The sequence below is a fragment of the Lolium rigidum genome, chromosome 1 (genome assembly GCF_022539505.1).
Source record: "Lolium rigidum isolate FL_2022 chromosome 1, APGP_CSIRO_Lrig_0.1, whole genome shotgun sequence".
Classification (NCBI taxonomy): domain Eukaryota; kingdom Viridiplantae; phylum Streptophyta; class Magnoliopsida; order Poales; family Poaceae; genus Lolium; species Lolium rigidum.
Window position 1 is genome coordinate 87,037,888 of NC_061508.1, and position 14,281 is coordinate 87,052,168.

The 14,281-nt window shown below is 48.5% G+C and overlaps 1 protein-coding gene across 2 annotated transcripts; it reads right to left on the minus strand.

Annotated features, from left to right (window-relative positions):
• Nucleotides 1-3,485: 3,485 nt before the first annotated feature.
• LOC124677129 (phosphatidylinositol/phosphatidylcholine transfer protein SFH6-like) lies at nucleotides 3,486-8,676 on the minus strand. 2 transcript variants are annotated; one of them, XM_047213131.1, is made up of 15 exons: nucleotides 8,281-8,676; nucleotides 7,669-7,745; nucleotides 7,314-7,584; nucleotides 7,089-7,188; nucleotides 6,741-7,007; nucleotides 6,576-6,653; nucleotides 6,392-6,493; nucleotides 6,265-6,314; nucleotides 6,059-6,158; nucleotides 5,842-5,940; nucleotides 5,624-5,743; nucleotides 5,287-5,449; nucleotides 4,225-4,586; nucleotides 3,964-4,041; nucleotides 3,486-3,819 (listed from the first exon to the last, which is right to left on the minus strand). In XM_047213131.1, exons 2-15 carry the CDS (start codon nucleotides 7,673-7,675, stop codon nucleotides 3,799-3,801), a joined length of 1,818 nt encoding a protein of 605 aa, XP_047069087.1. In that variant the 5' UTR covers nucleotides 7,676-7,745; nucleotides 8,281-8,676; the 3' UTR covers nucleotides 3,486-3,798. The 2 variants fall into 2 exon arrangements, with proteins under 2 accessions (XP_047069087.1, XP_047069095.1); XM_047213139.1 differs by lacking the exon at nucleotides 8,281-8,676 and adding an exon at nucleotides 8,156-8,242.
• Between the last annotated feature and the right edge of the window lie 5,605 nt (nucleotides 8,677-14,281).

Below are 14,281 nucleotides of genomic sequence, written 5' to 3' on the forward strand. Positions count from 1 at the left end.
GATACTTAATCCCACCTTTATAACCACCCATTTACGCAGTGGCGTTTGATGTAATCAAAGTACCTTTCCGGTATAAGTGATTTACATGATCTCATGGTCATAAGAACTAGGTAACTATGTATCGAAAGCTTATAGCAAATAACTTAATGACGAGATCTTATGCTACGCTTAATTGGGTGTGTCCATTATATCATTCATACAATGACATAACCTTGTTATTAATAACATCCAATGTTCATGATTATGAAAGTAATCATCCATTAATCAACAAGCTAGTTTAAGAGGCATACTAGGGACTTCTTGTTTGTCTACATATCACACATGTACTAATGTTTCGGTTAATACAATTATAGCATGATATATAAACATTTATCATAAACATAAAGATATAAATAATAAGCACTTTATTATTGCCTCTAGGGCATATCTCCTTCACATGCCTCATATGGCGTCATGCCGGAGACGCTCCGGGTGAACGAGCGGTTCAGGACGAAGATCGCCGTGAGCACGGCCTCGCCCCAGAAGTAGTTTGGCATGCCCTTTGCCTTGAGCATGCTCCTTGCCATCGCCACGACGGTTTGGTTGCGCCGCTCGACCACCCCGTTCTGCTGCGGGGAGTACGGCGCAGTGAGGTGCCGCTGAACACCGGTGTCGTTGCAGTACGAGGTGAATGTGGCGGACGTAAACTCGCCGCCCCGGTCGGTTCGGAGAGTGCGGAGTCTCCGGCCGGATTCATTCTCCGCCAGCGCCTTCAAGCGAATGATCGCCTCGGCCGCCTCGTCCTTGGATGCCAGGAGCGACGCCCACATGTACCTGCTGTGGTCATCGACCAACAGGAGGAAGTACCGGCGCCCTCCAGGAGTGGCCGGCGTGATGGGGCCGCACAGATCCCCATGTACCAGCTCGAGCGGATCGTCCGCACGGAACATCGCCTTCTGCGGGAACGGCGTGCGCCGCTGCTTGCCGGTGAGGCACGCCTCGCAGAGCTACTCCACCGATTTGATGGGTGGCATACCTCGCACTAGATCGCCACGCACCATCTTCTGCATCGCATCGAAGTGGAGGTGGCCGAACCGGGCGTGCCAACGCCACGACGCTGAGTCGTGCTGAGCTGCAAGGCACACAGGTTGCACCGGCCGAAAAGTGAGCTTGTACAGCCGGTTTGGTGATCATGATACCTTGACGATGAGCTGATCATGTGCGTCGCGGATGGAGAGGATGCCGCGCCTGATCTTCACCTCGAACCAGTTCTCGTCCAACCGTCTGAGGCTGATCACGCTTGACTTGTGCGCTGGGATGTAGAAGACGTCGGTGAACGCGCGGTGCGCACCCCCGTTGATGGTGAACAGGACGGTGCCTCGTCCGCGGATCGCGACCACCGAGCCGTCTCCAAATCTCACCTTGCCGGAGACCTTCTCGTCCAGCTCAGCGAAGGCACTCTTGTCCCTCGTCATGTGATTCGTGGCGCCGGAGTCCAGGTACCATGCCAGGTCCTGAACGTCCCCGGCGTGCATGGGATGGAGCTTTGCCCTCTCCTCATTGCAGAGGAAGTGTGAACCGGATCGGATCGGAGCGTCGCCCGCGGCAGGGAATTCGCCTGTTTCGGCTGCCGCGGTGTGGAGCTCCACTCCAGGTTCCGTCACCTCGATGACGTGTGCCATCATCATGGTGGGATCGGTGTCCTCCTCGACGGCGAGGTTCGCCATGCCGCGCTGCGCGTCGTTGCGCTTTTTCTTGCGACAGTCACGGGCCTAGTGGCCCTTTTTCTTGCAGTACCTGCAGGTGTCGCGGTCGTCGTTGTCTTCCGCGGTGGGTGGCGTCGCTGGCTTCTGCTGAGCCTGGCCCCCCTTGCGCCTGGAGTTCGTGTCCGCGCGGTCGCGGCCTCCGCCGCTGCCACCGCTGCCGGAGCCACCGCTGCGGCCCAGCTTCTTCTTCTCCTCCCACTGTTGCTCAGTGAGAAGGAGTTGTCCTCCCGCCGTGCCCTGATCGCCGTCCAGGCGTTCCTCCACCGCACGCAGGTGTCCGACCACCTCCTCGACGGTCATGGTGGATGGATCGAGCAGGGTCTCGATGGAGAACACAATCTGTATAAAGCGCTTTGGCACAACCGAAAGAAATTTCCTTACGATTTTCTCCTCGTTCACGGTGTCGCCGTAGGAGCGCAGGGTCGCGGCGAGGTTCGAGATTCTCATCCCAAACTCGTCGACGCGCTCGCCGTCCTTGAAAGCGACTGTCTCGAACTCGGTGCGTAGCCGTCGCACGCGCGCGTCGCGCACGCGGTCGCTCCCCTGGTTCTGCAGCTTGATGGCCTCCCAAGCCGCCTTCGCTGACCCCTTGCCGATCAGCATCGGATGCATCTCGGGTGGGTCGAGCGGAGCAGGGCCGCCAGGGCCTGCTTCTCCTCGCGACGGGACACGCCATCGTCCTCGATTGCGTCCCAGAGGGAGGCAGCCTGGAGGTTCACCTCCATGACCATGGACCAGTTGACGTACTCTCCGCGCTGGAGCATCGGGAAGACGAGGCCGCCGCCCCCGCCACTGCTGATCTCCCGCACTACCTGCTGCTGAATGACGACCTCACCTCCCGCCGATCTCTCCTCGTCCTGCTCAGGCCACGGCTTGGGGAGCGCACGCGCCGCGAGCCTCCCGCTGGTGACCGCGGCGCAGATGGTGATGCGGATGGGGTCTTGGCCTCCTTCGCAGGCGCAGGTGGTGGTTGTGATCCTACCATCTCTCCACGGCTCTGATACCAATTGTCGCTCAAAAGCTAGGATCGGAGTGCGAGTTCTGGAGGAACACGATGAACAGAGGCTAGAGTTTTTGTGCTGCTCAAACTGCCGCAGCTTTTCTGCTCGTTTCTTCTTCCTTTTATTCAGCTTACGGAAGGGAAAACGTGACCACGATCTCCACGTTCGTGCCATCCCGCGTGAGACTCGCTCCGAGTCGTTGCCAAAACGATCGGAGCTAAACACTAGCTTACAACGGCTAAGTCAAAAATCTGACGAAACTGAACTTAAGTAACAGCAGCTGGGTTTATTCAACAATTTAAAGTTCTCCGGGGATGCGAGAAAACATATTGTTACCAACCAAACACCCCTCAATGAATCTGCAGCCGGGAACTGGCGTCACTTTGGCAAGTGGGGCAGCTCATGAAGAAGCAGATGCCGTGGAATCCGGCTCGCTGCAACCAAAGACCCGAGCACCACCACCACGCTGTGCATTGCCGTGGCGTGCAGGCGCGAACAGTAGTAAAAGACCGTGCAAGATTCGCCAGCCCCGTACGGACCCCCACGTTGCCATGTCGGGATGAACGAAATCACGAGATTTGCAAAGATACACTAAAGTACTACCAATCCATATTTCACTGACAGACATCGCAATAACCTATCATCATCGGATCAGAGGTAGCACTACCATTTACATAGACATGAGCTGTAAGCCTGCCACTAGTGTCTCCTGACCAGCCCATTGGTTCAGTAAAAAGTTCAGGCCAGTCAAACCTCCAAGATTCTCACCACCGACTTTCTGCCACGATACTATACGCTTAACCAGCAAAAAACATACTAGCATGCTGCGCGGAGCATCGTTCGACAGGCAAAGAAACCTGGGACTTCGGCTCAAAATATAAACTACAAAAAGAGAGAGGTTTGAGGTTCCGAAAGGAAGCGACAGGCATCCAATGCTATCTTCTCTTTCGTTCTCCTCTCAGCAACCAGGCTCGGAGTCCGGGAGGTCAAAAATGGAGCTGGCAGCTTCACGCAGGTTAATGTCGACATGGCTTTGAGGATTCTGCGTCACCCTATGAACAGAACAACCTCCTCTGCACAAGCAATGGGTGTAAGAATTAGTTCAGTTAGGCAGACAACTTTTTGTAGCATAGAATAGAATGATGCTAATTCAGTACGTGATCGCTATATGCAAAAACACAATCAATTCAGTGAGTCTAAGTTTGTCGATGGCATACCCTGACACTGGTCGACTCCTGTACAGCTTCTAGAGTTTCCACCAATGACTGCTGCTTAGCCACGGTCGCATGAAGCACCTGATGAATTGAGCAGTGTTTAACACAAGGCACATTATTTAAAAAAAGACTAGCACTGAGGAGAAAGAAAAAAAGCCTAGCTGTCATAGATTCATTTGTGGACAATGTTTCAGGACACATGAGCAAATCAGAACTTTGATGTCTACGATCAGAGAAACTGTGCTGTGCAATACAAGAACTTACTCTTTTGGTCCTCTCCAGGTCAGCCTCGATGGATCTGATGCGCTCAAAAGAGTTGAGTAGGATCTGCTCCTTGTCCTCAGGGATCTCTGGTGGTTTGCTGGCGAGCTGGTTGCACATCGATTCAAGATTTTCGATACGCTGTAAGCAAGCGCTCATATCAGCGTCGCTTACAGTTCGAGGCTGTGGCTTCTCCGCAACTGGAACGGGTGCAGTAGGAGGATTGGCACTTTGAAGCCTCCTCACTGGTACAGATATGAAAAGGCGGAAGAAGGAGAATATCTTGATCAAGGCTGAGACCACAAGTTTTATAAGATTTCCCACACCCATCAGGACAATTGTACCATCCAGTTTGCCAACGTTGCCTGCCAAACACAAAAACAAATCATCAAGGAGGAAAGTAACCACCAAATCCACTGACAGGGTGAAACAAAATCATAACTCAAGGAGAGAAAATCAAAGAAAATATTTCGCAATGAGAAGTGAACAAGAAAAAAAATGATGCAACACACTAGCATGAGCCAAATGTTTCGATGATTTATTCTGCGAACCAAGTTAAATGATATGATTTCAACTAGTAGGATGAAGCAGTAAAACAGGCAAGTATATCACCAAGGAGCCAAATATAATCAGAAAAACCAACAACTTTCTGTACTACATATTAAATGAAACAGTTCTCTGTGAGGCTACACAAGGGAACTGTTCCTGGCACTGGCAGCTGCAGGCATACCACATGACCTGTACTTCATTCCTTCCAATCAGAATTTAAAGGCTTTTACACGAATGCCTTGCAATCTTTCTATCTAGCAACCTAGCCAGCTCAGATTGCAATGCCAATTTATGTCTTGAATCAGTGGATACATTGCCCATGCACCAAGACAAAATCGATGCAGTACTGATGTTAAAAGCAACTCGGGTAATCGGTTAAATGGGCTATTGAATCCTAAGCTACAGCAACAACCAACAGGCAAATTATAAGCGAATAAATATACAAAAAATATTGGCAAGTTGCAAAAAATTGATGGCACGGATTTTACTAAGCAAGTGCAAGAGAAGAGATGGTACCTATTTCACGAGAGCTTCCATTGGTAGAAAACTGTCGGTTATCAGCCAGTTGTTTTGGCACAGTTTCAGTAGTTCGCCGCACTCTCCTACCAGTTTCAAGAGAGATATCCACATAACTCTGATCTCGACAGACAAAGTAAGTTGAAGAATCTATGCCCTTTACCTGCAGCAAGTATAAATACTGAAATCAACTCATAGAAGGAATTATTGTAAGAGATTCAAGAGAAAAGTTGGGGTAAAACTAGCAAATATTTTAATGCTATAGAAAGCAGAATAGAGCAAAATTAACCACACTAACACTAGGAAGTAACAAGAAAGAATTCAGCATTGAACTCACTTCCTCATGGACTGGAGTGAGGCAACCATATTCAGTTCCTTTTGGTATATATGATGATCCAAAGTCATCAACATCGGACCCTGATTCAGCATTTGATGTGTCACTCATCATGCCCTGCCACTGGAAGCAACACAAATGATGTTCAGAACAATATATTTGAAGCAGCAATCAGCTAGACGTGTATAGCTTGAGTTTAAAGTATTATTCCAGGAACTTGCCTTCAGCTGTTCTAACCTAAGGGAAGAACTACTTATTTCTTCTCCATCAGAAACTGGCTTGATATCCTTCACTGAGCCAGCCTCCAAATTGTGTATGAGCTACAAACAGAACAAGTATAGAAGTCTAAGTGCATCTACAAAATATAATCAAATCATGATGTAAAAAAAAGGAAAGCAGTATATTAGAGAAGACTTCTACATAAGTACAGTAAAATACCTTCAATATGTAAGGATCATTCCATGGCCCCTTGTTCGACCCAAGACAGCCTCCCTTGTCACTGCAAGTGCATGAACCACCAAGGAACTCTGGCAACTCACTGAGAAAAAAGCACAACTACCATCAAAAATGTTCTCAAATGCATAGAGCAGACATGAAATGGGCAAGGATTGACACTTATTCCTTGGCTTGAGTTTTATACCAACCTTGAGTCAATTACTTCAAGAAGTCTACTCAGGTAATTCGAACCCAGAACCTACATTGAAAGACACAGTTAATTGCCGCTCGCAAAATGCATTACCATGATCCTGATAAATACTCCATAGAGCTTACATGAATCTTCGATGAAGTTTTTGGGTCAAGGAAGCCCTTCACACTGTTCCAGATGAGCTTGAACCCACTGCCCGCATTCACAACAAACATCTGATGCAATGTCTGCATTTTTTTGTGTTTTTTAGAATCATTGGTCGGCATAACAAAATACTACAGTGAAGTAGCAATGGAGGCGCAAAATTACCTCAGGGTAGTAGTCACTGTCTATCTTCTGCATTCTGAGTACAAGCTCTCTGGCAGTCTTGGAGAAATTCTTGAGACCCTGCATAAGACAAGAACACATTCAAGAAAATATAGAAAAAACAGACAAAGATACACAAGCGCAGAGCAAGAAGGGTCATTCACATACCACGCCCTGGACATCCAAGATGGTGGTGGTGGAGTCAATGTGCCTCTTGGCAGCCAATGTGCAGGCAGGGAACTTCTCTCTGAAGGCCCTCTCAAACTCTTGCACATGGTACTTGATGTACCTGTCGACAGAGGTGATCTGCATCAGCTTGTTGGGGTCGACCTTGCCAAGCCTCTCGATGTACACCGGCCGGCCCTCTCGGTCGACGCCATGGTATCCCTGAGGGTAGTAGCGCAGCACCTCATCAAGTTCTTCGAACTCAAAATCCTGACCAGATGAAGGAGTGTCATTAAGCAGACAATGGAAGTTCTCAGCAAGCGACTGCTCGCAGGCCAGCGTAATGATCACCTCGAGGATTGTGTCTGCGCCGAACTCTTTCCTCCATCTCAGCATGTCTGCCCACATCTGCATTGCCTTCTCGGCGTCGAACTTCCTGGCCTTCAAGAACCTGCATCACGTGTTCAATCAGATTGTTGCAAGTTTCAGATCCAGGCATTTCGCAACCTATCCAAATAGTAGAGGACAAAAACAAGGGATAACGGAAGGGGGGGATAGTTCCGTGACGAGAAAAACCTTAGCATCATGTGGTAGTCGTCGTGCTTGTCGGGTAGGAGACCGTGCGCGGCGAGGCGCTCGCGGAATGAGGCGACGGCGCGCTCCTCCTCGGCGTCCCGGACGTCCTCGATGGAGATGGCCGGCGGGAAGCGGAAGTCGACGCGGCGCCTGCCGCGCTTCTTGAGCGCGTGGATGGCCTTCCGCCGCAGCGAGCCAATCTTGCGGCGGCGGCGCTCGTCCTCCGAGTTGCCGTCGCACAGCGATATCTCGATGTCGTCCGCATGGACCACTGCAGTGACCGGCCGCCGTATTACACACAGTTTTTCGCAAGAAACAAAGACAACTGAAGAAAGACGCAGGAGCTCATCCTTACCCGACATCTTCTCCACCAAATTCGGGTTCTTTGAAACTGCTCGGCGCTCGCGTTCAATGGCCAATGCAGAATGGCCTCTGCGGGGGAAAGTTCAAAAGATTATTAGCAGCGAGCTGCAAGAACCAGAAAAGAAGACGGAAAATAAAAAGAACACACATTTGCTATGGCAACTCTGCCTGCGCCACAGATCTGAGCAGAAAAACGAAGGGAGCAGAGGAAGAGGTAATAACGGGGCAAAACGATTTGCAGTTTCTAGGAGCAGGACGACGAGGACCTGCATTGGTTACTACTAAAAGCGTCCGCAATAAATTTGACGCAGAGAAACGCAGCGTCTCATTTATTTCATCCTAGGAACCCTTCCTAAACTGAAGAAGGAAAAACGTCTGAGATCGAACCTGACAGGACAGTCCCAAATCCTACCCCGAAAACACGAGCGCAAGAACAAGAAGAACAGGAAACCGAAAAAGAAACAAAAACTCAAAATCACCTCTCTGCTCTTCCCTTAATCCCTCGCCATGGCAGATCCAAGAAACAAACGAAACCAAGGAAGGCAGGAAGGAAGGAACACTCGAGATTTCTGATGAGGAAGGAAGGAGGGAGCAGGGGAGTTACATTTACGTCGATGCAACAAGAGAATCTTGGCTCGGGGCAGCAGGAGCAAGATTGGAGGTTTCTTCTTCTTTCCCCTCCCCTCGCTCGGGCTCAGCTTCCCCCACCACCTGCGCTCTCACGGTTTGCTTCCTTGGGCTCGGTTGGTAACTGGAGAGAGGGGAGTGGCCGGTGGTAGTGGTACTACTCCTCCTATTTATTCGTATTTTAGGGTGGACGTATAACTACGGTACATCAATGCGCCTAGTACACAGGCACCGTACTCCTACCCGTATGTAGCGGCGAGCGTAGAGATCGGAGTAGATGGACGGATGGGGCCTACCAAATGGTCATTCTGCCGAGAAATGTTGCTTTCTGGTGGATAGGTAGAGTGGACCATTTCTTCTGGGGAGTAGTACGTTTTGCCTTTTGGATATCCCGTTCCATCAATGCCTTCCTTTATTAAGATCCATGCAGAAAATATTTAGGACTGGTATGTCCTAATCTCCTACCATTAGTGCCTGGACCATTAACAGTATCCAATTTAAAAATTTCAAAGAATTGGAAATGTCTGAATATTAAAGTCGTAAAAGATGTCAAAAAGATTCCAAAGATATATCTAATAAAATATAAATTCGTTTATATGCGTTGACTATATCGCGAATATAGAATTCCAAATTCAACACGAAGATCCCAAATAGTAGTAAAAAGGATTGTGGCGACTATCGTTAATGATGGCAAATTAAACTTGGATTGTGAATTTGGCTAACCATCAATTTCATGAATGTATTTATTAACATCCATGTAGAAAATATATAGCACTAATGGTACTATAATTTTGGTGGTTTATAAAGTCACATAAATTGTACCATTGGAGTCATATTCAAAATAAGCTTTCGATTGTGTAATTTTATGGCATATATTTCGTATTTTGTCGACAAAATTAATTATTAAAAAATTCAAAGCACGTAATAAGCTTCTAAACCGGTGTGAGGGGAGTACATGCCCCTAGTGCCTAGAGTAATTAAGAGTATCAACTAAGATTTTCATTGACTTGGAGACATTCCAACAATAAATATTGGTATGTAGCCTACGAGTGAGATCGTCTCAAATATGCGTCGACACGGGTTGTTTGAGCGCTTAACTGGAAATATCGAGTGCAACACATATCCACACAGACACCATCAAATGCATGAGTAGCAATGATCTCTCTCCTAGAACACCCGAACACATTTTTTTAAAATATTTTTATCTATTCACAATCTCACGAGTTATAATTCTAAATTAATCACATAGGCTGGAAATAAATATGATAATGTCATTAATAATGGCACATTAAACTTGGATTCTGCATTTGTCTAATGATCAATCTAAGCACTATATTTGAGATATTTTTCTTTCTGGAGTTGGGTCTTTAAATTTTATTTGGATATATTGCTAATGCGTATGGCACTAATGGTAGGACATTAGTACTAGTAAATATTTTCTCCATGGATCTTAAAATCATTAATAGAAAAGATGTTGAAAAGGCAAAACGTTATAGGTACACATAGGTACTCACTTTGTTAGGGTTTATAAAATCAGATAGCTTTTTGAAATTGTTAGGGATCATATTACCTCTCTTCTTTCATGCACATGAAACTATTGAAGCATGCGGTAATTAATGAGGGTCGTTACTCGTTATGGACTTTCTTGACCCCGGCAAACTGACCCTATGGCCTTATAATCCTTAACATAAGGAATATAAATAATATTTTAATTTTATGTGAAATGCATGGAACTGAAAATATGGTTTGATCTCTAGTGAACATACAACAAACTATGACAACACAAAGTGACAACTGAGTACCAGATGCTAATTGAATCGCTATGTCGTAATTTACATTGATTATTTCTAGATGGGAACAAATGACCAATTTATGTGATTCTGATCCATAATATTCATTTCCTAGTGCCATGTACTCCCTTAGTCCATCTATAAAAATACCTCTTAATTCTCATGTATCCTAATCATGTTTAAGTTTTATCAAATAGTGAAAATATATCCACAACCACATTTTATCGAAAAAATATCGATATCTACAATATCAAATCGATATTACTAAACTTGTCATAAAATAATTTTCAGCATTACACTCATTCGGTATTACAGGTATTGATTATTAAACTTACACATATGTGAGTCTAGACAATAAAAGAGTCACCATTCCACTTCTTCATGACAAGATTCAGACGGTTCAAGTCCATTGTCATTTGAAGACACCTCAAACTCTACAATAATGTAGATATTCTCGTACTTGGCAAAACCTTTTCTCGCACGTAGTAAGTACTCAATGGCATTGTAGTCGCCATATAAACCGATGCACCATCTGTTCACTTTGACAGTACGCACGGGAGTGCCATTGCTTGCAAGCAAGACCTAATTCTGGCTTAATAACCACTAAACTAAAGCGGCATAAAATAAAGTGGGCCTCAAACACTTCCTTAGTTGTGAAGGCTGATCCGAAAGAACCAACTTTTGAGCTTTCCTGGAATTAAATTAGTCAGGGGAAGGTTCGTTTCTCAGCGTGTACGTGCCGATTCCGCTGGCAATTAGTAGATCACCTAAAATAACCATATTTTAGGTGGCTCTCAGCTGAGACGAGTGCAAAACTCCGCTGGGAGTAGTTGATGTGTGCTCCTCGAGTAGTATTTGTCTGCCCTGCATGCATCGGTCTCTCTCTAATTTTTGCTCCCATCTCTCGTGATTTCTGAAAAGCAAGCCGAGACAAAGAGCCGCAGGTACTGTACAGTACTCCACGGTGGTCTATCTATACAGTGGCGAGAGAGAGGCAGGATGGATGTGGATCGTGGCGTGGACGAAGAGCTCCAAAAAGAAAAGAAGAGATCGAGGTGGAGGGCGGAAACGTGGCGCACGTATGCGGACGACCCGAAGCGGCAAACAAAGCGCATGGATAGTGCAGGGGAGGACGAAAGGAAGGGCAAAGGGACACCATTATTTGGTCGTCAAAGCTCGCTGGCTAGTCGTGCGTCACCGCCGGCCGGCCGGCCGGTCCTGCCGGTGTGCCGGCGGGTGTGCCTGCCAGTCGGACCACCACTCACGCTACGCTAGCGGCCATGCACGGAAGCAGGAGCACCCTAGTGGCCTCCGAGGCGGAGAAGCGCGCGGCCCGGCGGTATCAGAATCAGATTGAATTTTGACAAAATGGTGGGGTTGGGAGCCTCAAATGGCAGAAACTTTTGAGTTGATGGTGCCAAAATATCGGACAAAAGGCTCCGGCTTCGCTTGGGGCGATGGCATGGGCTCTCGTCCCAACCTCCCTCTCCCTCGTCACCGTCGGCGGTGGTCGCTAGGGAGGCTCTACTTCCTCCTCCTTCGTGATACCCTTAGCCCTATACCTCCATGTAAACCGTGCCCTTCCAAGCTCTCCATGACGTTGTGTTGTCGTCTCCCGAGATCGTTGGCATCCTCAAGTCCCCAATGGTGAGGAGCGACACATGTGTGGCGGCCCCCAATGGTGAGGAGCGGTGCATGTGTGGCGGCTTGACTGGTTGACGATGGTTCAAGCTCATGGATCTGGCTAGGGTGTCCAGATTCAAGTGCCTCGGGCTAGCCGACAATGCTTATTATGGATATTTAGAGCATCTCAAGGTTTTCGGGCGTGCTTAGAAGAAAACCTCGCCCATCATGTGCCCCAAAGGTCTTTTCGGTCTGGCGCGGCTCAATAGCATCCGGCACCCTGATGCAATCCCATCAAATTAACAGAAATCCTTGCGAGCGCGTTGGACGAAACGAGGTGACATCGTAGGGAGTGGCGGGCAAGCCCTATCATTGACACATGGTGGTGATGCGAGAGCTCTTCATTATTTACGTCGTTTCCAACCTTTGGTCAAGCCTAGTAATGGTCGTATCGGTTCCCTAGGCGGGCGTAGGGAGAAGTCTCATCGCGCATGGTGGCGCGGTGTGGCAGGATAGATCCGGCGATAATCTGCACCACCGTTCACTCGCCTGGGACCAGCGTTAATTTAATGTGCGCACCGCACCCGCCGCACATACCCTCCACGGCCCACCTCTTCCAAAAAAAAACTAGCGTCACCCAACACCAAGAGGGCACCACAACCGCCATGTCGAACCGCCGCACTGAAGGGGGGTGGCCACAAATGGTGTTGCGTCGCGCAGCCTAACCATCTTCGTGCGTGGGATTTCTACATCGTGCGATACATAGTCCCGCCAGACATGCGCCTACCAAGGGATGGCGGATGGCAGCAAAACCATCAACATTCCTTCGGTGCCCAAGTAGGCATCGATTGATTGTGGCAGGAGATCCACGACCATCACAGCGCACTGTCGGAGGCAGAGCGGGGCGTCTCCTATGTGGGATGCCACACGCAACACCGACTGGTGGACCAACTTCTTCCTTGTGCGGCGGAAGGAGGAGACGACGAACCTCGATGGCCTCATCAGTTGTCGAACTCGTACAAAATGGCGGGCCGCGTTGTTTTTGGAAGAGTCGGGCCGCATGCAGGAGGCTGTACTCAATGGGATCACCTCGGCTGGAGATGCCACTATCGCCCACCAAGAGCGCTCCATGTCGTATCGTTCTATATTGTCCCGCTCGTCATCGTCCGGGGCAACGCGCTCCTCCCGTGCTCCTCCCGTGTCTCCCTTACCCCGTCCCCAAACACAAGGTGAAGGAGGAGTTCGCTAGATGATGCGCAACCCCAGGCAAGGCATCGTGATCGGCGAGCCATGACAACTGCCGCCACCCATCGGTAGCCTGCACTTGCGTTGAGCGAACCCGGAGCCTACGATGGAGGAGGAGATCTGAAAGGACGAGATGTCTCCTAGAGGGGGGTGAATAGGCGTTTAAAAACTCTTACGGATTTGGCTTGTAAGAATGGGGAATTAAACTATGTTTATTCTACAAGCACAAACCCTAAATATGCTAGGCTCACCTAAGTGCAACAACAACAATTAGAGCTAAGCAAGATAGGCACAATATATATGTAGCACAAGTGATAGCAAGATATATGTACTTCAAGCACGATGGCTATCACAAGGAAACTAAGCTCGGGTATAGAAATAATTGAGGCACACGGAGACGAGGATGTATTCACGTGTTTCCTTCCTTTGCAAGAAGGTACGTCACGTTTGGAGGAGTGGAGGTCCCACGAAGGATTCCCCAACGCCACGCAGGCTCACCCTATTCTCCGAGCCAAACCCATGAAGGATAATGGCCCTTTCCTTATGGTTAGCTTTTCCTCCACTTCGGAGATGGCAAGCTCCAAGACCACTTCACAAGCTCCACGAAGGAGAAGCCCGGGCCTCTTCACAATCTTCCTTGAAGAGATCACCGGAGCACCAACCGCCAAGCCAACTAGGAGGTCTCCCTCCAAGAGTAACAAGCTCACGGTCTCTCACTCGAATTAATCGTGGTGGAGAGCTCAACACTATGCAATGATGCAAAGCAAGAACACTAGAGGTGTTCAAGTCCTTCACACTCAAATCCCACCAAAGCAACAAATGCTAGGATGAGATTAGAGAGGAAGAACAAAGAGGAAATCAACAAATGACTCCAAGATCTAGATCCAAAGGGTTCCCCTCACTTAGAGGAGAGATGGATTGGTGGGGATTGTAGATCTAGATCTCCTCTCTTAGATCCCTCAAGAATGAGCAAGAATCATGGGGGAATCAAGAGAGAGGGCAAGTTCTTCAAAGACAACAATGGAGGAGAGAGAGTGGAAGAACTTATATAGCCCAAGGTGGAAGAAGGCTTATTTATAGTCTAGGGAGAAATATAACCGTTGGGTGAGTTTCAGCTCAACACAGTCGAGGAGGCCGGTCAATCGGGTCTGGGGCCGGACCGTCAGGTCCAGGTGCCAGTCAGACCGGGCCACAGGCCGGAGCCGGCCGGTCCAAACCGGGCCTGTGACCGGACCATGACCGGGACACTTCTGTGTATTACAATACATAGCCCGATTGGGATCAGTCCACGGGCCGGTTTGAACCGGGTCATCCGGTGGG